Source organism: Mustelus asterias, chromosome 4 (assembly GCF_964213995.1).
Source record: "Mustelus asterias chromosome 4, sMusAst1.hap1.1, whole genome shotgun sequence".
In the NCBI taxonomy this organism is placed as follows: Eukaryota; Metazoa; Chordata; class Chondrichthyes; order Carcharhiniformes; family Triakidae; genus Mustelus; species Mustelus asterias.
In genome coordinates, this window is record NC_135804.1 from 2,065,219 (window position 1) to 2,086,019 (window position 20,801).

Here is a 20,801-nt window from a genome sequence, read left to right on the forward strand (position 1 = left end):
TCTTTACTAATCTTTTCTTTTTTTAGATATTTATAGAAGCTTTTATGTTTCTTGCGAGCATTCTTTCATATTCGATGTTATCAGTCTCTTGGTCCTCCTTTGTTGAATTCTAAAATGTTCCCAATCCTCAGGTTTACAGATTTGTTTTGGTAAATTAAGACCCTCCCTTTAACTAATCAATTTTTAACTTTGCTAGTTTGCCACGGTTGGATCACTTCTCCTGCTGGGCTTTTGTGTTTAAACTAATATCAATAAGTTGTATTAATTCTTTAAATGCTAGCCCATTGCCTATTTACCAATATATTTTTAATGAAGCTCCCAATCTACCACAACAAATGTGTTCCTCATACCTTCTCGCTTCCCTTGTTTAGAGAAAGAATGTAAGCACTAGGAGCAGGAGTAGGCCATCTGGCCCCTCGAGCCTGCCCCGCCATTCAATAAGATCATGGCTGATCTTTTTGTGGACTCAGCTCCACTTACCCACCCGCTCACCATAACCCTTAATTCCTTTACTGTTCAAAAATTTATCTATCCTTGCCTTAAAAACATTCAATGAGGTAGCCTCAACTGCTTCACAGGGCAGGGAATTCCACAGATTCACAACCCTTTGTGTGAAGAAGTTCCTCCTCAACTCAGTCCTAAATCTGCTTCCCCTTATTTTGAAGCTATGCCCCCTAGTTCTAGTTTCACCTGCCAGTGGAAACAACTTCCCTGCTTCTATCTTATCTATTCCCTTCATAATCTTATATGTTTCTATAAGATCTCCCCTCATTCTTCTGAATTCCAATGAGTATAGCCCCAGTCTACTCAGTCTCTCCTCATAAGCCAACCCTCTCAACTCCGGAATCAACCTAGTGAATCTCCTCTGCACCCCCTCCAGTGCCAGTATATCCTTTCTCAAGTAAGGAAACCAAAACTATACACAGTACTCCAGGTGTGCTCCTCCTCTCTCTCTCTTTAGGTGCTGCTTTATGTCTCTGGGTCCTCCACTCTCTCTCTCTCTTTATGTCTCTGGATCCTCTCTCTCTCTCTCTCTCTCTTTTGCAGGTGCAGCAGGTGATCAAGAAGGCAAATGGAATGTTGGCCTTTATCGTGAAGGGGATGGAGTATAAAAGCAGGGAGGTCTTGCTGCAATTGTACAAGGTACTAGTGAGGCCACAACTAGAGAACTGTGTGCAATTTTGGTCTCCTTATTTGTGGAAGGATATATTGGCCTTGGAGGGAGTACAGAGAAGGTTCACCAGGTTGATACTGGAGATGAGGGGTGTAGCTTATGAGGAGAGATAAAGTAGATTGGGCCTGTACTCGTTGGAGTTTAGAAGGCTGAGGGGAGATCTTATAGAGACATATAAGATAATGAAGGGGCTAGACAGGGTAGAGGCAGAGAGATTCTTTCCACTTAGAAAGGAAAGGAGTACAGTTTTGGTCACCTAGTTACAGGAAGGATGTAAATAAGGTTGAAAGAGTGCGGAGAAGGTTCACAAGGATGTTGCCGGGACTTAAGAAGATGAGTTACAGAGAGAGATTGAATAGGTTGGGACTTTATTCCCTGGAGCGTAGAAGATTGAGGGGAGATTTGATAGAGGTGTACAAGATTTTGATGGGTATAGATAGAGTGAATGCAAGCAGGCTTTTTCCACTGAGGCTAGGGGAGAAAAAAACCAGAGGGCATGGGTTAAAGATGAAAGGAGAAAGTTTAAAGGGAATATTAGGGGGGGCTTCTTCACACAGAGAGTGGTGGGAGTGTAGAATGAGCTGCCGGATAAAGTGGTTTTAACACTTTTAACACTTAAGAAAACCTTGGACGGGTTCATGGATGAGAGGGATGTGGAGGGATATGGTCCAAGTGCAGGTCAGTGGGACTCGGCAAAAAATAGTTCGGCACAGACAAGAAGGGCCAAAAGGCCTGTTTCTGAGCTGTAATTTTCGATGGTTCTATGGAAACAGGAACTAGAGGACACAGCCTCAAAATAAGGGGGAGTCAGTTTAGAAGAGAGTTGAGGAGGAACTTCTTCTCTCTAGAACATAGAACATAGAACAGTACAGCACAGAACAGGCCCTTCGGCCCACGATGTTGTGCCGAGCTTTATCTGAAACCAAGATCAAGCTATCCCACTCCCTATCATCCTGGTGTGCTCCATGTGCCTATCCAATAACCGCTTAAATGTTCCTAAAGTGTCTGACTCCACTATCACTGCAGGCAGTCCATTCCACACCCCAACCACTCTCTGCGTAAAGAACCTACCTCTGATATCCTTCCTATATCTCCCACCACGAACACTATAGTTATGCCCCCTTGTAATAGCTCCATCCACCCAAGGAAATAGTCTTTGAACGTTCACTCTATCTATTCCCTTCATCCTTTTATAAACCTCTATTAAGTCTCCCCTCAACCTCCTCTGCTCCAGAGAGAACAGCCCTAGCTCCCTCAACCTTTCCTCATAAGACCTACCCTCCAAACCAGGCAGCATCCTGGTAAATCTCCTCTGCACTCTTTCCAGCGCTTCCACATCCTTCTTATAGTGAGGTGACCAGAACTGCACACAATATTCCAAATGTGGTCTCACTTCTCTGAGAAGAAGTTCCTCTCTGAGGTGGGGAGGGCTATAAACAAACAAATAATGGATGCGTGCAAAAACGGAACGGCAATAACTTTGGGGGTTTTAACCTGCTTATTCATTGGCTGACTCAAGTTGGCCGTGGTGGGATGGAGGAAGAGTTCTTAGAATGCTATCGGGATAGTTTCCTTGAACAGTATGTTACAGAACCTACGAGGGAACGAGTTATCTTAGATCTGGTAATGTGTAACGACAGTAAGAAGTCTCACAACACCAGGTTAAAGTCCAACAGGTTTATTTGGTAGCAAATACCATGGTACCATGGCAAATATCATGGTATTTGCTACCAAATAAACCTGTTGGACTTTAACCTGGTGTTGTGAGACTTCTTACTGTGCTTACCCCAGTCCAACGCCGGCATCTCCACATAATGTGTAACAAGACAGGTAGAATTAAGGATCTTCTTGTGAAGGACGCTCTTGGGTCGAGTGATCACAATATGGTCGAATTTCTGGTGCAGATGGAGGTGGAGAAAGTTGGGTCCCAAACCAATGTCCTCTGCTTGAACAGAGGGGAGTACGATAGGATGAGGGCTGAATTGGCTAAGGTGGACTAGGAGAGCAGACTGGTAGGTAGGACAGCTGAGGAACAGTGGAGGATTTTTAAGGAGATCCTTTTCAGTACTCAGCAAAAATATATTCCAGTGATAAAGAAGGACTGTAAGAAAAGCGATAGCCAGCCGTGGATAATGAAGGAAACAAAGGAGAGTATTAAATTAAAGACCGATGCGTACAGAATGGCCAAAAATAGTGGAGAGTTAGAAGATTGGGAAAGCTTCAAAAAAACAACAAAGAATGACTAAGAAAGCAATAAAGAAAGGAAAGATAGATTATGAAACTAAACTAGCTCTAAACATAAAAAATAATAGTAAAAGTTTTTACAAATATATAAAAAGGAATAGAGTGGCTTGAGTGAATGTTGGACCCTTGGAGGACGAGAGGGGAGATTTAATAGTGGAAAACGAGGAAATGGCTGAGACTTTAAATAGGTTTTTTGTGTCGGTTTTCACGGTGGAAGACACAAATAGTTTACCGAATATTAATGATCGAGAGTTGGTAGGAGGAGAGGTACTCAATACAATTATTGTTACGAGAGAGGCAGTGCTTGGTAGACTAACGGGACTGAAGGTGGACAAGTCCCCGGGCCCGGATGGAATGCATCCCAGGATACTGAAAGAAATGTCAGAGGTAATAGCAGATGCGTTAGTGGTTATTTATCAAAATTCACTGGACTCTGGGGTAGTGCCAGCTGATTGGAAAACGGCTACTGTTACGCCGCTGTTTAAAAAAGGAAGTAGACAAAAGGCGGGTAACTACAGGCCGGTTAGCTTAACGTCCGTAGTTGGGAAAATGCTGGAATCCATCATTAAAGAAGAAATAGCAGGCATATGGATAAGAATGGTTCGATCAAGCAGACGCAGCATGGATTCATGAGAGGAAAGTCGTGTTTGACGAACTTACTGGATTTTTATGAAGATGTGACTAGTGCGGTTGACGGAGGGGAACCGGTAGATGTGGTGTTTTTGGATTTCCAAAAGGCATTCGATAAGGTGCCTCACAAAAGGTTGCTGCAGAAGATTGGGGCACACGGAGTTGGGGGTAGGGTGTTAGCGTGGATTGGGGATTGGCTATCCAACAGGAAGCAGAGAGTTGGAATAAATGGGTGCTTTTCTGGTTGGCAGATGGTGACTAGTGGCGTGCCGCAGAGATCGGTACTGGGGCCTCAACTGTTTACTATTTACATCGATGATCTGGAGGAGGGGACTGAGTGCAGGGTAACAAAGTTTGCTGACGACACGAAGATAAGTGGGAAAGTGAATTGTGTGGAGGAAGCGGAAGGTCTGCAGAGAGATTTGAATAGGGTGAGTGAGTGGGCGAGGATCTGGCAGATGGAGTATAACGTTGGCAAGTGCGAGGTTATTCACTTTGGAAGAAATAATAGCAAATTGGATTATTATTTAAATGGAAAAAAATTACAACATGCTACAGTGCAAAGGGACCTGGGGGTCCTTGTGCATGAGTCGCAAAAACTCAGTCTGCAAGTACAACAGGTGATCAAGAAGGCAAATGGGATGTTGGTATTTATCGCGAGGGGGATAGAATATAAAAGCAGAGAAGTCTTGCTGCATCTGTACAAGGCATTGGTGAGGCCGCAGCTGGAATACTGTGTGCAGTATTGGTCCCCTTATTTGCGGAAGGATATATTGGCCTTGGGGGAAGTGCAGAGAAGGTTCACCAGGTTGATACCGGAGATGAGGGGTGTAGATTATGAGGAGAGATTGAGCAGATTCGATTTGTACTTGTTGGAGTTTAGACGGCTGAGGGGGGATCTTATAGAGACCTATAAGATAATGAAGGGGCTGGATAGGGTAGAAGTGGAGAGATTCTTTCCACTTAGAAAGGAAACCAGAACTAGAGGGCACAGCCTCAAAATAAAGGGGGGTCAGTTTAGGACAGAGTTGAAGAGGAACTTCTTCTCTCAGAGGGTGGTGAATCTCTGGAATTCTCTGCCCACTGAAGTGGTGGAGGCTACCTCGTTGAATATGTTTAAATCACGGATCGATGGATTCCTGATCAGTAAGGGAATTAGGGGTTATGGGGATCAGGCGGGTAAGTGGAACTGATCCACTTCAGATCAGCCATGATCTTATTGAATGGCGGGGCAGGCTCGAGGGGCTAGATGGCCTACTCCTGCTCCTATTTCTTATGTTCTTATGTCTCTGGGTCCTCCTCTCTCTCTCTCTCTTTATGTCTCTGGGTCCTCTCTCTCTCTCTTTATGTCTCTGGGTCCTCTCTCTCTCTCTCTCTTTATGTCTCTGGGTCCTCTCTCTCTCTCTCTCTCCATGTCTCTGGGTCCTCCTCTCTCTCTCTCTCTCTTTATGTCTCTGGGTCCTCTCTCTCTCTCTTTATGTCTCTGGGTCCTCTCCCTCTCCCGCCCTTGGCAGCCATCATTAGGTCCAATTCCCACTTCAGAAACCTGAACACTAAGATCCCATGGCACTACTTCTGTAGAGGGGCTGGGAGTAACTGCAGGAGAGGCAAGTGGGAATGAGGAGGGATGGGGGGTAGGAAGATTACAGCGGGGCAAGGCTGGGGGTGAAGCGGTGCCCGGAGGTGGGGAGACTGCAGGGCTGGGGGCGTAGAAGGGTCAGGGAGGAGGAGGTAAAGATGGGCTAGAAGGGGGCACAGATGGGCCGGGTGATGTGCAGAGGTTCAGGCGGAAGAGAGGCCACGTGGGGCGTTGGACAGAGAGGCGGGGAAGAGGTGAAGGAGAGGCGGAAGAATAGAGATAGGGAGGTGAGCATTGGGGTGTGTGAGGGTCCAAGAGGGGCAAAGAAAGTGTACTCAGGTAGGCAGAGAAAAAGGGTCAGCTTCTATAACCTCAGGACGTCTGAAAGAGGTTTACTGCTGATGAAATGGTTTTGAAGTGTTGTCACTGTTGTGATCTAGAGAAGTGTATAGAACACAGAAAGAGGAGGGTGGGGATTAAACACATCGTTCTTGCAGATAAAACTGACATTCACTGATTCCATCAGCGGGGACTGAAATATCCTTTTATTGCTGAAGAGAAGCTGGCCTGTTGACAGCAGCGAGTACTGACTGTCTTCTGCAACTCAGTAATTGCTCCCAAAGGGACCAATTCCACAGGTTACAATTACCCAAATGCTGCTAAAGGATTTGGAGACTCAGACAACACACTGGATCTGCTGTCTGAGACTCCAGGCTTATTAAACCACTCACTCATTACTCTGCCAGTGCTTTTGGAATTACCACTTCTGCACTTTAATTATTTTCTGAATGTTTTGATGATCTGAAAGGCAATGCTAATATTCAAAGGTTTGGTATGAAAAACGTTCCATTTGAAGTAATGTATTTTTTGTGGACCCAGCACGATGACACAGTGGTTAGCACTGCTGCCTCACAGCTCCAGGGACCCGGGTTTGATTCCCAGCCTCAGGTCACTGTCTGTGTGGAGTTTGCACTTTCTCCCCGTGTCTGCGTGGGTTTCCTCCGGGTGCTCCAGTTTCCGCCCACAGCCCGAAAGACGTGCTGGTTAGGTGCATTGGCCATGCTAAATTACCCCTTAATCTCCCGGGATGTGTAGGTTAGAGGGATTAATGGGGTAAATGTGTGGGGTTGTGGGGATAGGGCCTGAGGTGGGATTGTAGTCGGTGCAGACTCGATGGGCCAAATGGCCTCCTTCTGCACTATAGGGTTTCTATGATTCTATGTATTGTTGAGTTCCTGGGCTGGACTTTTCAATATAAAATGTCAGTGTTTAATAGTGACACTGAGTGAAATGACCACTGCATCAACTCTCTTTCCCTCAGAGAGGCCCAGGCGGGGTGTTGGATCCAGGCGTGCAGATCCACAGTTCCCTGAAGGTGGTAACTCAGGTGGACAAGGTGGCCAAGAAGGGGTATGGCATGCTGGCCTTCATTGGTCAGGGTGTTGAGTATAGGAATTGGAAAATCATGTTGTTGCTGTATAAGACTTTGGTTAGGCTGCATTTGGAGTATTATGTACAATTCCGATCCCACCGGAAGGATGTTGATGCATTGGAGAGGGTGCAGAAGAGATTTACCAGGATGTTGCCTGGTTTGAAGGATATGGACTATGAAGAAAGGTTGAACAAACTTGGATTGTTTTCATTGGAGTGTCGGAGGATGAGGGGGGACCTGATAGAGGCTTACAAGATTATGACAGGCTTGGATAGAGTGGATAGTCAGAGTCTTTTTCCCAGGGGTCAAAGGATCAATTACTCGGGGTATAGGTTGAAAGTGAGAGGGGAAAGTTTAAAAGAGATGCAAGGGGAGGTTTTTCACACAGAGGGTGATGAATGTCTGGAACGCGCTGCCGGAGGAGGTGGTGGAAGCAGGTTCTATAACAACGTTCAAGAGGCATCTGGATCGATACATGAATAGACAGGGAATGGAGGGATATGGACCACGTAGAGGCAAGAAAATATTAGGTTAGAGAGGCGTCTGTGTCGGCACAGACTTGATGGGCCGAAGGGCCTGTTCCTGTGCTGTACTGTTCTTTGTTCTTTAGCATTTTAACCCAGCCTGGGTTATCTAAACAAAGGTCCATTTGTCAGCCGTCTGCTCATTCTAACTCAGCTTGTTCTAGAATTCCACTCAGCTAGTGGGGAAGGGCCACACGCGGACAGGCAACATCAAGGGGGGAGGTGAGGAGAAGGTGGTCTGAATCAAGGGGAAAGGTGACACGGGGAGGGGGGGGGTGTGGGCAGTGCCTGAATGTGTGAGCAGCAACAAGGGAGGGGCTAGGATGAGCAGTTGGGGATGTTGTCTGTGGGAGGAGCTGGATCCTGTGCTGGACTCTAAGGAAGGATCCCTCATTGTTGTGCCGTTATGATGTGTGGGGCAGGATTGATGCGGCTGGGGTCTTTACCAATCCGCCGATTTGGTGTTTACCCCCTTTCTGTCCCGCTCCAGCCTGCAATGCTGCTTCAGTTGGCAGAGAGCAGGTCCACACTTTACAAACAGGCCCAGCGGTGTGCATTGCCCCATACTGCTGCTGCCATGTTATACAGGAGAATCTTTAGACCATCAACAGCCTGGACCACCCACCCGAGGGACAGAACCATCAACACTCCCATTTCACGCCGCAGTTTCATTTTTACTCAGCTCCTGCCAACGGGTGGTGTCTGGGACAGTATCTGTAAGGTACGATTCTGTGAGAATGACTATGTCAGGCTGTTGCTTGACTAATCTGTGAGACAGCTCTCCCAATTTTGCACATGCCCCCCCCCACCTCCCGATGTTAGTGAAGAGGACTTTGCAGGGTCAATGCCAGATGGTCTATCTGGTTTCACTGATTTTTGATGTTCTGGAGTGATTCCGTGGCCTGTTGATCATTTCAGTGGAATTTACGAGATGTATTTAGGACAGGTACATTGGTATGGGTTCAGACTCACACGTCAGACCGGGTAAGGACAGCAACTTCTCTTCCCTCAAGGACATTAGTGAACCAGATGGGCTTTCATGACAGTATTAGTTTTGTCATGACTATCATGATAGCTTTATTAATTATTGAATTTAATTAAATGTAATTTCCACCAGCCTGGGTGACTGATTATGGGCGAAAATCCAGAAATGAGGTTTGAACCCAAAACCTCCTGACTCGGGTCAGCAGGAGTTGTGCAACAAGGTACAAAGATGCCTCACTAAAATGTTTCCTCAGGTGGATGTAAAAACATTCAAGAATGAAGAGAGAGAGGCAGGAGAGATTCTCCGGAACACTGAGGCTCAACTGGTGTCAATAAAACAGATAATCCTGTCATTTATCTCATATATGTGTGTGTGGGATCTTGCTGTGTTCAGATTCCTACATTACAACAGTGACTACACGTCAGAAAAATTTAATGAGTGGCAACTTTGTGCGATTTTCAACTTTACGATCAGGGTTCCCAGTCAGTAATTGCTGAAATAGCTCATGGACTATCAGGAACCTGGGTGGAGAACATCCCACTCCACAGAAACAAAATGCCTCAATAACTGATTGCACACCATTCTTAGGTGCACCTGAGGAGATGGTGGTGAGCTGCTTTCTCAAACCCCTGCACTCCCTGTGGTGTAGGTACACCCATTGTGCTGTTAGGGAGGGAATTCCAGGATTTTGATCCACGACAGTGAAAGAATGGCAATATATTTCCAAGCCAAGATGATGTGCGGCTTGGAGGGGAACCTCCAGGTGGTGGCGTTCCCAGGTATCTATTGCCCTTGTTCTTCTAGATGGTGGCGGTTGTGGGTTTGGAAGGTGCTGCCTAAGGAGCCTTGGTGAGTTCCTTCAATGCGTCTTGTAGATGGTACACACTGCTACCATTATTCCTTGTCGGTGGAGGGAGTGAGTGTGTGTGGAAGGGCTACCATTCAAAAGAGCTGCCACGTCCAGGATGGTGTCGAGCTTCTTGAAGCTGCACCCATCCAGGTAAGTGGAGAGTATTCCATCACACTCCTGACTTGTGCCTTGTAGATGGTGGACAGACTTTGGGGAGTCAGGAGGTGAGTTACTCACCGCAGGATTCCCAACCTCTGACCTGCTCTGGCAGCCACTGTGTTCATGTGGGGAGTCCAGTTGAGTTTCTGGTCAATGGTAACCCCAGGGTGTTGACAGTGGGGGATTCAGCGATGGTTACACCATTGAATATCAAGAGGTGATGGTTAGATTCTCCCTTGTTGTAGATGGTCATTGCCTGACACTTGTGTGGCACGAATGTTACTTTCCACTTGTCAGCCCAAGTCTGGATATTGTCCAAATCTTGCTGCATTTGGACATGAACTGCTTCAGATGGACTTCATTGAGATACTTAAAATAATGAGGGTCCCAAATAAAGAGAGCTGACCTCTTTACCTCAGCACAGGGGTCAAAAACTCTGTGTGTGTGTGTGTGTGTGTGTGTGTGGGGGGGGGGCGGGCGGGGGGTGTTTAAAGTAATGGGCAGAATGATTGCAGGAGGCATCAAGCTCGCTGCCAGAAAGGGTGGTAGAGACAGAAACTCTCACCACATTTAAAAGAATGTTTGGGTGTCTACATGAAGAGCTGTGATTAGTGCAGGAAGGTCCGGTCAGGCTCAGTAACTCTTTGCCAAACAGCATGGACACAATGGGACATAAGTTTTCTGTGAATCCAGTGTCCAGGTCAACATCTATCCCCCAACCAACATCACTAAAACAGAAAGTGGCTCATCATTAACTTGCTGCACGGTGGTCATCATTTGATTCACGGTGTGAGTGAAGCGATTGGGCTGTTTCGAGGAAGTGGTGAGGCTCAGTACAAATACTAATCCTGTTTCCTTTTATTTTCAGAAGTCACTGGTTTCCACATTTCATTTCTTCATTGAAACAGTGGCTTCCCATCTGGAGCTTCTCTCTCTGACAGGGACCAATGAAGAGCTGGAGCAAGGAGCCTGTTGCCCAGCCAACCAGCGGAAAGGACTCAACAGCCACCAGTGCGGTGAAAAGTCCAGGCACTGACAGGCAGTCCCGAGTCGGCCCCGAGTGGGCCCCGAGTCAGCCCCGAGTCACCCCCGAGTCACCCCCGAGTGGGCCCCGAGTCACCCCCGAGTCACCCCCGAGTGGGCCCCGAGTCAGCCCGCAGTCACCCCCGAGTCAGCCCCGAGTCACCCCCGAGTCAGCCCGCAGTCACCCCCGAGTCGGCCCCGAGTCGGCCCCGAGTCACCCCCGAGTCACCCCCGAGTCGGCCCCGAGTCGGCCCCGAGTCAACCTCGAGTCACCCCCGAGTCAGCCCCGAGTCAGCCCCGAGTCGGCCCCGAGTCACCCCCGAGTCGGCCCCGAGTCGGCCCCGAGTCGGCCCCGAGTCACCCCCGAGCTACAATTCCTGACCGCACAGCTTTAACAATAACACCACACCAGCTTCTGTACACACAACAACATATTCTATTCCCTTAATTGCTTCAACTGAACTTTACAATAATTTTAGTCAGGACAGACGAGAATCTAACACAGGAGAACTCAATTAAATATAGCGACAAAGTCTTTGGAGGTTGATGCTAAAGAGTCCATTGGAGGGAGATCTGGGATCTCGATGATGGGACACAAGAGACACGCTCGCTAATTACTCATCTCATTACTGTTCCTGGGAATCTTGTTTGCAAAGTAACAGCTGTAGTTGCCTGAATAGAGGGAGTTATTCAACATGTCGTGTATTGAAAGATTATTCAGCCGCAAAGGAGTACTCACAAACTGTCAGAACCAATTCCTTTGGCTACAGGCATCTGTACACAGTCACTGTTTATTCAGCAGGGTAAGGATCACTCACTGTGTAACTGTACAGAGTCACTGTTTATTCAGCAGGGTAAGGATCACTCACTGTGTAACTGTACAGAGTCACTGTTTATTCAGCAGGGTAAGGATCACTCTGTGTAACTGTACAGAGTCACTGTGCTTTCAGCAGGGTAAGGATCACTCTGTGTAACTGTACAGAGTCACTGTGCTTTCAGCAGGGTAAGGATCACTCACTGTGTAACTGTACACAGTCACTGTTTATTCAGCAGGGTAAGGATCACTCTGTGTAACTGTACAGAGTCACTGTTTATTCAGCAGGGTAAGGATCACTCACTGTGTAACTGTACACAGTCACTGTTTATTCAGCAGACTTACAGTTACTTAGCATATAATTGTGTACAGGCTGTTTATTCAACTGGATAAAGGTTTAAAAATTCTCAAGAATACTAATTACTCGTAATAAGCTGAATCACTGAGCCTAACCTTCCCACGATACACAAACCATCAAATGAAGAATAAAAATTCAGTAGACTAATTTCAAATGAATTCCGAGTCAGTAATGAGCAGACGCTGCCAATCACCCTTGTAAAGATCCTGACCCCAGCTGCATAAATAGTGACTGATGTTCGATTCGGGGCGGTGGCTTCAGCTCAATCTGGTTAACAAATTCAATTCATTCCGTTCACCTGTCAACCTAATTCTTGCCTTTAATAGGGTCACAGGATTCAATCAGCAAACATTGCAACTCACAGCTGAAACATTGGAGTATCTCAGTAAACTGCCCTGGAACAGGTCACGTCACCTCAATGCACACTCCAAGGCAGGAAGGGAAATCAAACAGACCAGTACTGAGCGAGAATACTATGCACAGCTCTGGGCACTACACTTCAGGGTGCTGGCAACATTTATTAGAACGATACGGAGGATACAAGATCTCAGTTATGTGAAGAGATTGCAGAGGCTGAGTGTGGCCTCCTTGGAGGAGAGGAGGTTAAAGGGGAGGTTAATGATGAATGGTTTAAATGCAGTTAAAAAGGAGAAACTATTTCACTGGCAATAGGGTCAGTAACCAGAGATTAAGTGGTTAATAAAGTCAGAAAAGGCATGAAATACTTCGCGGGTCAGGCAGCATCTAAGGAGAGAGAGAAAGGGTTAATATTTTAATCGATGAGCTTTCAATTTCAATTCAGATGAAAGGTCAGAGGTTTACAGCATGGAAACTGGGCCTTTAGCCCAACTTGCCGCCGTTTTTTTAACCCCTAAGCTAGTCCCAATTGCCCACATTTGGCCCATATCCCTCTATACCCATCGTACCCATGTAACTGTCTAAATGCTTTTTAAAAGATAAAATTGTACCCGCCTCTACTACTACCTCTGGCAGCTTGTTCCAGACACTCACCACCCTCTGTGTGAAAAAATTGCCCCTCTGGACCCTTTTATATCTCTCCCCTTTCACCTTAAACCTATGCCCTCGAGTTTTAGACTCCCCTACTTTTGGGAAAAGATATTGACGATCTAGCTGATCTATGCCCCTCATTATTTTATAGACCTCTATAAGATCACCCCTCAGCCTCCTACGCTCCAGAGAAAAAACTCCCAGTCTATCCAGCCTCTCCTTATAACTCAATCCATCAAGTCCCGGTAGCATCCTAGTAAATCTTTTCTGCACTCTTTCTAGTTTAATAATATCCTTTCTATAATAGGATGACCAGAATTGCACACAGTATTCCAAGTGTGGCCTTACCAATGTCTTGTACAACTTCAACAAGACGTCCCAACTCCTGTATTCAATGTTCTGACCGATGAAACCAAGCATGTTGAATGCCTTCTTCACCACTCTGTCCACCTGTGACTCCACTTTCAAGGGGCTATGAACATGTACCCCCGAGATCTCTTTGTTCTGTAACTCTCCCCAACGCCCTACCATTAACTGAGTAAGTCCTGCCCTGGTTGAATCTACCAAAATGCATCACCTCGCATTTGTCTAAATTAAACTCAATCTGCCATTCATCAGCCCACTGGCCCAATTGATCAAGATCCCGTTGCAATCCTAGTTAACCTTCTTCACTGTCCACCATGCCACCAATCTTGGTGTCATCTGCAAACTTACTAACCATGCCTCCTAAATTCTCATCCAAATCATTAATATAAATGACAAATAACAGTGGACCCAGCACCGATCCCTGAGGCACACCGCTGGTCACAGACCTCCAGTTTGAAAAACAACTCTCGACAGCCACCCTCTGGCTTCTGTCATCAACATCATGACTGTCATAAACACCAGGTTAAAGTCCAGCAGGTTTATTTGGTAGCAAAAGCCACTAGCTTTCAGAGCGCTGCTCCTTCGTCAGGTAACTGGGATTTCAGTGCACAAACAGGGCATATAAAGACACAAACTCAATTTTCAAAATAATGGTTGGAATGCGAGTCTTTACAGGTAATCAAGTCTTAAAGGTACAGACAATGTGAGTGGAGAGAGGGTTAAGCACAGGTTAAAGAGATGTGTATTGTCTCCAGCCAGGACAGTTGGTGAGATTTTGCAAGCCCAGGCAAGTCGTGAGGGTTACAGATAGTGTGACATGAACCCACGATCCTGGTTGAGGCCGTTCTCATGTGTGCGGAACTTGGCTATCAGTCTCTGCTCAGCGACTCTGCGTTGTTGTGTGTCGTGAAGGCCGCCTTGGAGAACGCTTACTCGAATGCCCGTGACCACTGAAGTAATCCCCAACAGGAAGAGAACACTCTTGCCTGGTGATTGTCGAACGATGTTCATTCATCCGTTGTTGAAGCATCTGCATGCTCTCCCCAATGTACCATGCCTCGGGACATCCTTTCCTGCAGCGTATCAGGTAGACAACGTTGGCCGGGTTGCAAGAGTATGTACCGTGTACCTGGTGGATGGTGTTCTCACGTGAGATGATGGCATCCGTGTCGATGATCCGGCACGTCTTGCAGAGGTTGTTGTGGCAGGGTTGTGTGGTGTCATGGTCACTGTTCTCCTGAAGGCCGGCTAGTTTGCTGCAGACAATGGTCTGTTTGAGGCTGTGCGGTTGTTTGAAGGCAAGAAGTGGGGGTGTGGGGATGGCCTTGGCGAGATGTTCGTCTTCATCAATGACATGTTGAAGGCTCCGGAGGAGATGCCGTAGCTTCTCCACTCCGGGGAAGTACTGGACGACGAAGGGTACTCTGTCCACTGTGTCCCGTGTTTGTCTTCTGAGGAGGTCGGTGCGGTTTTTCGCTGTGGTGCGTCGGAACTGTTGATCGATGAGTCGAGCGCCATATCCTGTTCTTATGAGGGCATCTTTCAGCGTCTGGAGGTGCCTGTTGCGATCCTCCTCATCCGAGCAGATCCTGTGTATACGGAGGGCTTGTGCGTAGGGGATGGCTTCTTTAACGTGTTTAGGGTGGAAGCTGGAGAAGTGGAGCATCGTGAGGTTATCCGTGGGCTTGCGGTACAGTGAGGTGCTGAGGTGACCGTCCTTAATGGAGATGCGTGTGTCCAAAAATGCAACCGATTCCGGAGAGTAGTCCATGGTAAGTCTGATGGTGGGATGGAACTTGTTGATGTCATCATAGAGTTGTTTCAGTGATTGTTCACCATGAGTCCAAAGGAGGAAAATGTCATCGATGTATCTAGTGTATAGCATCGGTTGAAGGTCCCGTGCGGTGAAGAAGTCTTGTTCGAACCTGTGCATGAAGATGTTGGCATATTGAGGTGCGAATTTGGTCCCCATGGCTGTTCCGTGTGTCTGGATGAAGAACTGGTTGTTGAAGAACTGGACATTGACCACAATATCTTCACCTTCAACAACCAGTTCTTCATCCAGACACACGGAACAGCCATGGGGACCAAATTCACACCTCAATATGCCAACATCTTCATGCACAGGTTCGAACAAGACTTCTTCACCGCACAGGACCTTCAACCAATGCTATACACAAGATACATCGATGACATTTTCTTCCTTTGGACCACATGGTGAGCAATCACTGAAACAACTCTATGATGACATCAACAAGTTCCATCCCACCATCAGACTCACCATAGACTACTCTCCGGAATCGGTTGCATTCTTGGACACATGCATCTCCATTAAGGACGGTCACCTCAGCACTTCACTGTACCGCAAGCCCACGGATAACCTCACGATGCTCCACTTCTCCAGCTTCCACCCTAAACACGTAAAAGAAGTAATCCCCTATGGACAAGCCCTCCGAATACACAGGATCTGCTCGGATGAGGAGGATCGAAACAGACACCTCCAGACGCTGAAAGATGCCCTCATAAGAACAGGATATGGCGCTCGACTCATCGATCGACAGTTCCGACGCGCCACAGCGAAAAACCGCACCGACCTCCTCAGAAGACAAACACGGGACACGGCGGACAGAGTACCCTTCGTCGTCCTGTACTTCTCCGGGGCGGAGAAGCTATGACATCTTCTCCGGAGCCTTCAACATGTCATTGATGAAGATGAACATCTCGCCAAGGCCATCCCCACACCCCCACTTCTTGCCTTCAAACAACCGCACAACCTCAAACAGACCATTGTCCGCAGCAAACTACCCAGCCTTCAGGAGAACAGTGACCATGACACCACACAACCCTGCCACAGCAACCTCTGCAAGATGTGCCGGGCCATGTTTTTGAGGAAGAGAAGGTGTTACAGGCTAATAGGCTGGAGGAAATAGATGTTCGGAGGGACGATGTACTGGCAGTTTTGAATAAACTGAAGGTCGATAAGTCCCCTGGGCCTGATGAAATATATCCTAGGATTCTTTGGGAGGCAAGGGATGAGATTGCAGAGCCTTTGGCTTTGATCTTTGGGTCCTCGCTGTCCACGGGAATGGCGCCAGAGGACTGGAGAGTGGCGAACGTTGTTCCTCTGTTTAAGAAAGGGAATAGAAATGACCCTGGTAATTATAGACCGGTTAGTCTTACTTCGGTGCTTGGTAAATTGATGGAAAAGGTCCTTAGGGATGGGATTTACGACCATTTAGAAAGATGCGGATTAATCCGGGATAGTCAGCACGGATTCATGGAGGGCAAGTCGTGCCTCACAAATTTGATAGAGTTTTTTGAGGAGGTAACTAAGTGTGTTGATGAAGGTAGGGCAGTTGATGTCATATACATGGATTTTAGTAAGACGTTTGATAAGGTCCCCCATGGTCGGCTTATGATGAAAGTGAGGAGGTGTGGGATAGAGGGAAAGTTGGCCGATTGGATAGGTAACTGGCTGTCTGATCGAAGACAGGGTGGTGGTGGATGGAAAATTTTCGGATTGGAGGCAGGTTGCTAGCGGAGAGCCGCAGGGATCAGTGCTTGGTCCTCTGCTCTTTGTGATTTTTATTAATGACTTAGAGGAGGGGGCTGAAGGGTGGATCAGTAAATTTGCTGATGACACCAAGATTGGTGGAGTAGTGGATGAGGTGGAGGGGTGTTGTAGGCTGCAAAGAGACATAGATAGGATGCAAAGCTGGGCTGAAAAATGGCAAATGGAGTTTAACCCTGATAAATGTGAGGTGATTCATTTTGGTAGGACTAATTTAAATGTGGATTACAGGGTCAAAGGTAGGGTTCTGAAGACTGTGGAGGAACAGAGAGATCTTGGGGTCCATATCCACAGATCTCTAAAGGTTGCCAACCAAGTGGATAGAGCTCATAGAATCATAGAATCCCTACAGTACAGAAGGAGGCCATTCGGCCCATCGAGTCTGCACCGACCACAATCCCACCCAGGCCCTACCCCCACATATTTACCCGCTAATCCCTCTAACCTACACATCCCAGGACTCTAAGGGGCAATTTTTAACCTGGCCAATCAACCTAACCCGCACATCTTTGGACTGTGGGAGGAAACCGGAGCACCCGGAGGAAACCCACGCAGACACGAGGAGAATGTGCAAACTCCACACAGACAGTGACCCAAGCCGGGAATCGAAGGTCCCTGGAGCTGTAAAGCAGCAGTGCTAACCACTGTGCTACCGTGCCACCCTGTGAAGAAGGCCTATAGTGTGTTAGCTTTAATTAACAGGGGGTTGGAGTTTAAGAGCCGTGGGGTTATGCTGCAACTGTACAGGACCTTGGTGAGACCACATTTGGAATATTGTGTGCAGTTCTGGTCACCTCACTATAAGAAGGATGTGGAAGCACTGGAAAGAGTGCAGAGGAGATTTACCAGGATGCTGCCTGGTTTGGAGGGTAGGTCTTATGAGGAAAGGTTGAGGGAGCTAGGGCTGTTCTCTCTGGAGCGGAGGAGGCTGAGGGGAGACTTAATAGAGGTTTATAAAATGATGAAGGGGATAGATAGAGTGAACGTTCAAAGACTATTTCCTCGGGTGGATGGAGCTATTACATAACTATCGGGTTCGTGGTGGGAGATATAGGAAGGATATCAGAGGTAGGTTCTTTACGCAGAGAGTGGTTGGGGTGTGGAATGGACTGCCTGCAGTGATAGTGGAGTCAGACACTTTAGGAACATTTAAGCGGTTATTGGATAGGCACATGGAGCACACCAGGATGATAGGGAGTGGGATAGCTTGATCTTGGTTTCAGATAAAGCTCGGCACAACATCGTGGGCCGAAGGGCCTGTTCTGTGCTGTACTGTTCTATGTTCTATGTTCTATCATCAACGCGGATGCCATCATCTCCCGTGAGAACACCATCCACCAGGTACACGGTACATACACTTGCAACTCGACCAACGTTGTCTACCTGATACGCTGCAGGAAAGGATGTCCCGAGGCATGGTACATTGGGGAGACCATGCAGACGCTACGACAACGGATGAATGAACACTGCTCAACAATCACTAGGCAGCAATGTTCTCTTCCTGTTGGGGAGCACTTCAGCGGTCACGGGCATTCGGCCTCTGATCTTCGGGTAAGCGTTCTCCAAGGCGGCCTTCACGACACATGACAACGCAGAGTCGCTGAGCAGAGACTGATAGCCAAGTTCCGCACACATGAGGACGGCCTCAACCGGGATCTTGGGTTCATGTCACACTATCTGTAACCCCCACGACTTGCCTGGACTTGCAAAATCTCACTAACTGTCCCAGCTGGAGACAATACACATCTCTTTAACCTGTGCTTAACCCTCTCTCCACTCACATTGTCTGTACCTTTAAGACTTGATTACCTGTAAAGACTCGCATTCCAACCATTATTCATGTAAATTGAGTTTGTGTCTTTATGTGCCCTGTTTGTGAACAGAACTCCCACTCACCTGACGAAGGAGCAGCGCTCCGAAAGCTAGTGGCTTTTGCTACCAAATAAACCTGTTGGACTTTAACCTGGTGTTGTTAAAACTCTTACTGTGTTTACCCCAGTCCAACGCCGGCATCTCCACATCATTCTGTCATCAAGCTATGACCTGAAAGGTGAACTCTTGTTTCTCTCTCCAGCGATGCTCTGACCTGCTGAATATTTTCAGCATTGTCTGTTTCTATTAGACATCGAGCATGTACAATATTTACACATTCCGGGGAAATGGACCCGAGGTGACTTCAGGAAACTTTATGAAACACAAGTGTCTGGAAGGTGCTGCCTGAAGGGAGCAGATTCAACAGTGATTTACAGAGATTTGAAGCCTAATTAGAGAGTGTCCCAAGGTCAGGAAGAGTACTGCAGAAATGCAATGTTGTTTTTGGATTTGCTGACACAGACTCCCTGGGCTGAGAAGGGAAGTGAATGAATATCGGGGAGGCACGAGTAAGTGCTGTCTCAGGGGACGATAATAATTCAGTCCCCTTGTGACTAACCTTTCAGAGTCACTTCCTCTCCGTTATATAAGCAGTCAACAATTAAATGAGAATTCAGCAGAGCGGAAAAGCTGCGAACAACAGAGTTGAGCATCAGAGGCAGTCTCTGTAAACTGGCCCTGGTGGGAATAAACGCAGCTTCTATTCAGGGAACCATATTACTGTCATCCCCATAACACACAGCAAGCTGCAGCCATCTCCCAGTCAGCTCCAACAACCTGTATTTACAGCTGCTTTCGTGAGTTTGCGGGGGGAAGGATAAATGTTGGTCAGGAGGCTGGCGAGAACTCCCTCGCTCTTCCCAAACCAAAGCCCTGGCATCGTTTACATCCACCTGCCTGGCAGACAAGGCCCCTGTTTAATATCTCATCCAAAACACGGTACCCCCCAACAGTACCATTCTGCGCAAACCCGACAGTGCCGTGCGCAAACGCCCCCCTCGACAGGGCCGTGTGCAAACCCCCCCGGACAGTGCCCTGCATGAACCCCCCCCCTCGACAGTGCCGAGCACAAACCCCCCCCTGACAGTGCCGAGCGCAAACGCCCCCCTCGACAGGGCCGTGTGCAAACCCCCCCGGACAGTGCCCTGCATGAACCCCCCCCTCGACAGTGCCGAGCACAAACCCCCCCCTGACAGTGCTGTGCATGAACCACCCCCCCCCGCCCCCGACCATGCTGCCCCCCCCAATAGTGCCCCCCTCCCGTCGCCCCGGCCAACCATGCCACACCTCCCCGGTGCCGCAGAGTGTCAGTCTAACTCTGTGGGCTCGGGTTGCTGGAGTGGGGCTTGAATTCACAATCTTTTCCACAAAAATGACCACATGAATAGCAGCGGGTTAGCGCGGCCAGAGGGAAACGCAGCAACTTTCCCGCTGGAAACAGCATTTTCCTTTTCGGAAAATCGCGCTCATTAACTTTGTCTCTCTCCACAGACGCTGCCAGCCCTGTGGGTTTTCCAGCATTTCCTGTTTTTATTGACAGATGTGGGGCTGGTTTAAGTCTCGCCTGGAAGACGGCACATCTGTCAGTGCTGTCTCCCCAAGTCTATGGTGTTAGACTGAGCTGCTGTGGAACTTGAACGTACAGCGGGAGGGAGGGAGAGGGGTGTGAATGGGGGAGGGAATGAGGAGGTACCCAGACAGAGGGGAGGATGAGGCTGGAGCATGTACAGTGCCAGAACCACCATGATATCTGCACCAAAATCTGTTCTGATCAGTAAATCCCACACAAACACATCAATCTGAGGGAACGGTTTCCAGCAGCAAATTAAGAAATGAAAACCAGTGGGAAATTAAAAATAAATTCTTGGTGGGTGCTTCCCCTCACAGCTGCCCTCTTCATGTTGACAATGTAAAGGGACCTCATTTACCCACAGCCAGAAGCTGTTCTCGAATCCCCACACTATTCCCAAGAAAGATGTGCAAAATAACAGAACAGAAACATTTTAATATTCTCTGAAAATATAGATGTGAATCGCTCTGACCTTTCCAACTCGTATTCCTTCATTCCCACTCGCACAGCCTTCATCACCTGGAGGATTGAGGAGGAAAATCAAACAGGTGCAAATCATTATCTCTCCCAGGATTCGCAGCATTTCTCTATCAAAGGCAGCGGCTCAAACAGGATTAGAAGCTTCACTCTTTAGTTTGCACA

General features: G+C 47.7%; 1 protein-coding gene across 1 annotated transcript in view; it reads right to left on the minus strand.

The window, feature by feature from the left end:
* pepd (peptidase D) overlaps positions 1 to 20,801 on the minus strand; it is a 203,994-nt gene that overhangs the window by 87,160 nt on the left and 96,033 nt on the right. Inside the window, exon 9 of the mRNA XM_078210505.1 lies at positions 20,632 to 20,678. Within this exon, the coding sequence (XP_078066631.1) occupies positions 20,632 to 20,678 (47 nt within the window). The remainder of the gene's footprint in view (positions 1 to 20,631; positions 20,679 to 20,801) is intronic.